Genomic DNA, 7,517 nt, shown 5'->3' with positions numbered 1-7,517 from the left:
TTTGGAGACAAGGTCTCTGTCAGCCAAGGTTGAGTTCTGACTATGTAGATGAAGACCATCTTGGATTTCTGACCCTCTCTCCCTCCTGTCTCTACCTTCCGAGTGCTAGAATTATATACACGTGGCATTGTATCCAGTATATGTAATGCTGGGGTGAGAACACTGGGTTTTATGCATACTGGGCAAGCACTCTACCAAATGATCTATAATCCCAGGACAAAGTGCTGCTGCTGCTGCTGACCTGAGGACCACACTGGGGTGACCTTGACATGAAACAGCCAGTCCTGATTATAAGCAACAAAGGAACTCTGGGCTGGCCAAGACCCAGGCCCTGGTCCAGGACGGGGTTCAGGGTTAAGTGACTAACAGGACCGTATTGTCTGGAGATGTTTGCTCTAGTTTGCATGCTGTTTTTGGATAGAATTGGGCTAACATGCAAACACCATCACACTATACAAAATTTCTATGTCCCCAGAATGCACCTTAGTTATAGATGGGATCTTTCCTGAGGGAGTGGAGGATAAGACAGGTTCAATGTAGAGAAGGATGACCTTGATCTGATCCTCCTGCCTCTACCTCCCAAGTTCTGGGATTACAGGTGTATGCCACCGCGCCTGGATTTGGTGGTAAGTCTTTACTGAGGGTAACAGTTGCGATGATGTCATTATGATGGGTCCTAATCCAATATGGTCGGTGTTTTGGTAAAAGGAGGAGATTTGAACAAAAGCAAATCCAGGTAGAACAAAGTGCAAATATTCAAACTTCCAAGTCCAAGGTTGAGGGGGTTGGGGGAGGGACAGGAGTAGACTCTCTCCTCGAAGCACAAAAGGAAGTAACCCTGCTGCAACTTGGTTCTGAAATTGAAATTGAAGCCTGAAAGGATGTGATGTAATACATTCTAGTTTGGACATTTGTCCCCAGCCCTCAGCCCCTAGTCCTTGCAGACCGAATACCTGCTTTCTTGAAGGCATCAGGGGATTTGTATAACAGGTAGTCCCTCTTACCCAGCCCCCCTCTGGCTCTCCCCACCCTTATGGGTCGGTCCCTCCTAATCCCCTGGTCAGCCACAGACTCTCAGTGGGACTCACCTGCCCCTGTTTCCCCTCTCCAGGGACTGACCTAGTACTCACTCTACGCCAGGAACACCAGCTCAGTGAGACCAGTGTGGTGGGACATCTATGGCACAGGGCACCTCAGAATCTTCATATTCACCCTCAAAGTCCAGGCACCAGGTCCCTCTCTTCTCCGGAACCCAGGCTCTCAAGCCCCACCCTACTTTCAATGGACCATTGTCTCCGACTGGGAAAGGCACGGGCAGAGTCTGACATCATGAAGCCTGAGGTGGGGGTGTCACTGCTCCCCAGCCCCAGTCTTCCTGACTCCTGATCTACTCCCTGGTCTAAGGGATTTCCCTGCCCTAACTCCTGGAAGAAAAGACTCCCCCACCCCCAATCGGGCTCTGGCTTCTTCAGGGCCGTGAAACTGCTCTGTGTAGCTTGTCACCTCTAACACCCTGTCCACCTTGCAAAGCCCATGCCTGATTCAGGATGACTGTGGATTCCATACCCAGAGGGTCCTCACCCAGCTCAAAAAGCCATCATGGCCCTGTGAGCACAAAAGTCTAGCTTTAAAGACCCCCAAGCAAATACATAGGCCTGCTCTCTCAGAGCTCCAAGTTAGATGATTAGGCAGGGACCAGACAGAGTCCCCAAGGGCAGGGTGGCCAGTTTTAGTCGTGTTGAGTTCTATAGAAAGAAAGGACAGTTTCTAAATAGAAGGGCAGGGCCCAGTCATGGTGGCACATATCTATAATATCAGCACTGTGGAGACTTAGCCATGTTGTATTCAAGGCTGGCCTGAGCTGCATAGTGAGCCGGAAGTCAGCCTGCCCTATATAAAGAGACTCAAAGAATGAATTAAAAAGAGGGCAGGGGGTGGGTGGAGTGGGCCAGCAAGATGGCTCAGTGGGTAATAGTATCAATGCCAAGCCTGATGACTGAGTTAGATCCCTGGGACCTATAAGGTGAAAGAAAAGAACTAAGGTACAGCCAGGCAGTGGTGGCGCACACCTTTAATCCCAGCACTTGGGAGGCAGAGGCAGGCGGATTTCTGAGTTCAAGGCCAGCCTGGTCTACAGAGTGAGCTCCAGGACAGCCAGGGCTATACAGAGAAGCCTTGTCTCAAAAAACCAAAAGAAGAGAAAAGAAAAGAAAAGAAAAGAAAAGAAAAGAAAAGAAAAGAAAAGAACTAAGGTACATTTGCAAACCCACACGTAGGTGAGAGAGAGGGAGCAAGAGAGCAAGAGAAAAAGAAAGAAGGAGCTGGAGAGATGGCTCATTAAGTAAAAGCACTGGCTATTTCCTCACAGGACCTGGGTTCAAGTCCCAGTACTTAGATGGTGGCTCACAACCATCTGTAACTCCAGATCCAGGGGATATGATGCCCTTGTCTGACCTCCATGAACATCAGGTCTGAAAGTGGTGCCCAGACAAACATGCAGACAAAAACATCCATATCCATAGCATAAATAAATCTAAAATAAGTAAACCAATATATGTAATTTTTTTTTAAGAGGGGAAACTGCTAGTTCCAGAGTTAAATGCCGTGCTTCTGGAAGAGCAGGCTGGGGTCAGCAGGATGGAGTGACGACAGCTTTCCAGAGAATGACCTTTCTGAGTCCCAAGGTGCCACAGGGCATTAGAAGAATAGACACAAGCACCTATGTTCTGTTTGACAGGTGGAGGCAGACTCAGAGCAACAGACAGAGCCCTCGTCCTCACCAAGGGAAGGCTGTGATCTCAAGGAGACAGCAGCTAAGGTCATTTCTGAGGACAAGAAGTGTCAAGGAGAAAACAGACCAGGATGGGTAGATGGCTGGGGGGAGAGGGTGATTCTCACTCAGCTTGGTGGAGGTGACCCTGGAGCTGACCTAGGAGAGGGTGTGTTTCCTCTTCCTGGCAACCAGTCTCTACCTGTCTCTTGGGACCAAGGTCACAATGTTGTTACCAATTCCTCGAAGACAACAGGTCCCACCTTTTACCTGGAATTTTCAGAAAGATGAGGCCACTCCTCCCTCCTCAACCCCCAAATTAGGGTGTATATTAATGGAGGAAGGGGAGGAGCAAGGCAGACCCCCGTCTTCTCTAGGAAGGAGCTAGTAGCACCCAGGCATCAAGCTGCCCAGTCCCAGCCCTAGTCCTATGGTGACAAGGGCCCCTTTGTGCCCCCCTCCCCCGGGGGCAGGGAGGAGCTGGGCCCTGGAGGCAGGCGGCCCCTGGCACCCGGGGGGCAGAGGAGGGGCTGGCAAGTGGGGGCCTAGACCCTGGGAGGCCAAGGGACTGTAAGTCCGGCCAGCGGAGCAGAGGGTGCAGAAGCCAGACCATCCAAGTGAGTACAGAGGCAGAGAGGGCTAGGGTGAAACACCCCCAGGGGGTCGGGAGTGCTGGTCATCAAGGTATGTGCAAGGCCAGGTATGCCAGGAAGCAGAGGAGTGCCACCGTGAACCAGAAGGCCACTCGTTTCCAGTGGGGCAGGGTGTTGCTTTGGAATGGGCTTCCAAACCAACCAAAGATCTTAGTGGAGACAGTGGTTGGGGCAAAGACAGCAATGAGGCCTTGAAAAGAGACAGAAAGAAAGGACAAGGGGATCTCACTCCTGGACCTACCTCGTCAATGGTGGGAACTTCTGCAAGACCAGCTCCCCCTGGGGTTTGCAAAATTGGGAGAGATGGGACAGAATTGGGGGAGAAGGGGAGGGTACAGAGCCATCGGACAGTGGAATCCACCATGTGGATGTGGGTGAGGACAGCAGGCTGTGAACATCTGGGCACACAGTGAAGGTGACAGTGTGTGTGTCCACCTCCCCTGTGTAGCCTTCTGTATCAGCATTCCTCAACTCCTTATTGCACTTCACTGAAGAGACTTGGTAGGTGTGTTTTTCCTTATCCTCACCCCCTCTGCTGGATTTGTTTGTGTTTGTTGAGGTAGGGCCACTCATAGCCCGGGCTAACCTCCAACTTGTTAATATAGCCAAGGCTGGTTTTGAACCCCTGATCCTCCTGCCCTCCCTTCCCAAGTTTTGGGGTAAACAGGTGTGCAGTCGCTGCTCCTGTCTTCTCCAATGGAAAGCTAACACTAGAGATACTGTTTGTCTCGCAGATAATAATAGCCTTGTGATTCTTTAGAGAGCTTCAAATCATTGTGCTAGCTGAGACTGCTTGGGCCCACAGCCCAAGATCAGAATTTGCCTCAGAGGAGAATGCACCCTGTGCATGACTGCATCACCCCTCTGCTTGTGCTGAATTGATGGGTCCTTACCTCTGGGTAGCTCCTGTTCCTTCCAGTCACAGATGCTAGGGCCACAGCTGCCCTGTGCGCTTAGATGTTTCTGGGTGGAGCTCTCCGTGTGCTCAGGTTCTTGAGACTTGCACATTTTCGAGCAGGACAGACAGCCGGAGCCATGACTACTCAGGTGTGCGTGTCCAAGACTGAGGGCAGTCAGGTGGTCTCCCCATGGCCTGTACCAGGATGCTTCTCTGTAGACACAGGGGTTTCAGGGTAGGGATGTATCCTCATGGGTCTCCGAATCTCCCTTCTGTAAGTCTGTTCTTGTTGGCTGTCACATTTCCTACTAGCGTTTGCATGTTTCTGGGCATGCGTCTGCATCTGTGGGAAGAGGGCAGCCAAGGCCGGGAAAAGTAGCTACTTCAAAATCCTGGCTCTAGTCCAGATCGACCCACAGGGCAGCGGGGGCCAAGGGGCCATCACCTCTGGCTCCTCCTGGCCCCTCGCAGAGCCCAGTCAGGAGCAACCAATCTCACTCACACTCCACCTACCCCTAGGAGGTCCCTAGGATGGGGCACCCACACCCCCAAACAAACAGGGCTCTTTTGTATTGGCTACTGGCCTCTGGTGAGGGTAGGGACACCCTGGGCCTGCTGCGGGTGGGAGAGGGCGGCAGGAATTCACACGGCATGCTGGGAATGCTGATGTTGTGAAACCCAGTCATTGATGGGGCTGGGTCCCTGCCTGCCTGCCACCCCCAGGCCTCATCTGCTCCTTCACTGGACTCATACTCACTGTTCCCCTCATCTCAGAGCTACCATTCCCTTCCTTCCCCACGGCTCTCCCACGCCCCAGCTGGGGGGTGGGGGGAGGGGCCGATGGCTGCGGTGGTACAATATCTTTGAAGCTGTGTGGGAGCATCCTGGGTATCCATGGGTACCAGAGACTACGGGGATGTTCTTACAACACAGACACCGCCCATAGTATACATGAAAGAGCAGGTTGGGGGACTTTCACCCCATAACCCCCGACTGACTTGTGTTCTAGGTTGACTGGCCACTTCAAGTGGAATCAGGAGACATTGCCAACTCAGGGAGACTGAGGTGAGGGGTAAGATGCCAATGCTTTCCTTATCTGAATAACAGCTTCTTACCTCAGGAGGAATGCTGCTTCTGCCTTTGCCTAGCACTCTCTGAGAGGTGGAGAATACTACTAACCTGCCACTGCCATGCACGGACAGTGCAGCTTGGCTGCTAATTCTGCACACCAGCTTACCTTGGGCAAGCAATGCACCTTCTGGACTTTTAGATGCACACAGTTAATTTCACCTATCCCAAGAGATATAACCCCAGCGTCCACCTGGGCCATGAGAAGGACAGACACAAGGCAAACATCTTTAAATGATCTAGCTGAAGAATGGTGGCATCTATTAGCACCTAAAAGCAGGCGGGAGAACTGGGGGGTCAGGGATGAGGTGTCTGGGCCCATGTTTGAGCTGGATGACTTTAGGAAGCTTGCTTAACTTCCCCAGGTGACTGTGCCTGGGGGCTGGGGGCTGTGTCTGGCTTGTAGCACCCAGCTCTGACAGAATGTGGGGGTCATTGCAGAATGAGGCACTGAAGCCTGGCATTTATAAATGACAACAGCTAACCTTGGCCCATTGTTCCCCCCTTCTGTGGTCTTCTAAAGATTTATGTATTTATGTATTTATTTATTTATTTAATGTATGTGAGTACACTGTTGCTGTCCACCAGAAGAGGATGTCAGCATCGGATCCCCATTACAGATGGTTGTGAGCCGCTATGTGGTTGCTGGGAATTGAACTTAGGACCCCTGGAAGAGCAGTCATCGCTCTTTGCTCTTAACCACTGAGCCATCTCTCCAGCCCCCCTGTGGTCTTTTAAAAACCTGCTCTTGTCCCTCTCCAGCCCTAGCTCACTCACTTGCTGGACAAGATGATATTCCTCACCACCCTGCCGCTGTTTTGGATTATGATTTCAGGTAATTGCCTGGGAGATGTGTCCCAGCCCCCACATTCCATCCCAGTGGCCCATGATGGGAACTGTTGGAGATAATGGGGTGAGCTCTGTCCCTCAGCTTCTGTGTTCTTGCCCATCTACAGCTTCTCGAGGGGGCCACTGGGGTGCCTGGATGCCCTCGTCCATCTCAGCCTTCGAGGGCACATGTGTCTCCATCCCCTGCCGTTTCGACTTCCCTGATGAGCTGAGACCAGCCGTGGTACATGGCGTCTGGTATTTCAATAGTCCCTACCCCAAGAACTACCCACCAGTGGTCTTCAAGTCCCGCACACAAGTGGTCCATGAGAGCTTCCAGGGCCGCAGCCGCCTGTTGGGAGACCTGGGCCTACGAAACTGTACCCTCCTTCTCAGCACACTGAGCCCTGAGCTGGGAGGCAAATACTATTTCCGAGGTGACCTGGGCGGCTACAACCAGTATACCTTCTCAGAGCACAGCGTCCTGGACATCATCAGTAAGTCGGGTCCCCCAGGGCTAGGTGGGCTCCAAGGGGCTACAGCAATGCTGAGAGGGAGGGGCAGGTGGGTGTCCTCAGCACCTGGGCCACCAGCTAGGTGCAACCCCCAGTGCCCACGTGAGCGATATGGATGACAGACGTAAACAAAGCGGGCTCTAAGTGGTCCAGCTGCCCTCTGAGATCGCCCTTACTATTCTAGAGACATCTAGAGCTAAAGACGGAGGGCTGGGGTCAGGGATGGGGCTTCTAGATGCCTGCGTTAGTTGAGTTAGTTTGGGTACCTTCAGTTCTCTGGCCCTTGGTTTCCCACACATAGTCAGCAAGTGAACGGTTTTAAGGCTGGGAGCTGTTTGCAACCCCGGATCTAAGCTCTGGCTGGTAGAGGCAGGACCCCTCCTGTGCAGACGTGCTGTTTGCAGTAGAAACCAACCCTGAAGTTTGAGGCTAACAGCTGAATTCTTGCACTTGCCTTGCGTGGTTGTATTCCTAATAAGATGGGGTGGGGGTGGGGGTGGGGGTGGGTAGAAGTAGGTATGGGGGTGGGGGTATCACTAAAATGTCTCAGTGAATAATGGTGCTTGCCCCCAAGTCTGACAACCCAGATCTGATAACTGGAACTCACATGGTAGAAATGGTGGGAGAAGAGAACCAACTCCTGCAGGTTGTCCTCTGACCTTCACAGGACATGCACATGCCAACATGTATGTGTACACACACACACACACACACACACAAATAAA

At 52.2% G+C, this 7,517-nt stretch overlaps 1 protein-coding gene and 1 long non-coding RNA gene across 10 annotated transcripts in view; one reads left to right on the top strand and one right to left on the bottom strand.

Annotated features, from left to right (window-relative positions):
• LOC116100455 overlaps positions 1-4,670 on the bottom strand; it is a 9,928-nt gene extending 5,258 nt beyond the window's left edge. The window contains exon 1 of the long non-coding RNA XR_004122581.1: positions 4,317-4,670. This is a non-coding gene — a long non-coding RNA (uncharacterized LOC116100455). The remainder of the gene's footprint in view (positions 1-4,316) is intronic.
• Mag (myelin associated glycoprotein) overlaps positions 3,266-7,517 on the top strand; it is a 20,422-nt gene continuing 16,170 nt past the window's right edge. For 2 of the 9 annotated variants that reach the window (XM_031384269.1, XM_031384271.1), the window contains exons 1-5: positions 3,285-3,387; positions 3,872-3,924; positions 5,331-5,386; positions 6,212-6,284; positions 6,406-6,774. In XM_031384269.1, the coding sequence (XP_031240129.1) occupies positions 6,239-6,284; positions 6,406-6,774 (415 nt within the window). In that variant the 5' untranslated portion in view covers positions 3,285-3,387; positions 3,872-3,924; positions 5,331-5,386; positions 6,212-6,238. Of the gene's footprint in view, positions 3,471-3,871; positions 3,929-5,330; positions 5,387-6,211; positions 6,285-6,405; positions 6,775-7,517 lie in introns of those variants that run through there. The other 7 variants (XM_031384267.1, XM_031384272.1, XM_031384274.1 and 4 more) reach the window with 6 other exon arrangements.

The sequence above is a fragment of the Mastomys coucha genome, unplaced genomic scaffold (genome assembly GCF_008632895.1).
Source record: "Mastomys coucha isolate ucsf_1 unplaced genomic scaffold, UCSF_Mcou_1 pScaffold21, whole genome shotgun sequence".
In the NCBI taxonomy this organism is placed as follows: Eukaryota; Metazoa; Chordata; class Mammalia; order Rodentia; family Muridae; genus Mastomys; species Mastomys coucha.
This window is presented reverse-complemented; position numbering and strand designations above follow the sequence as displayed.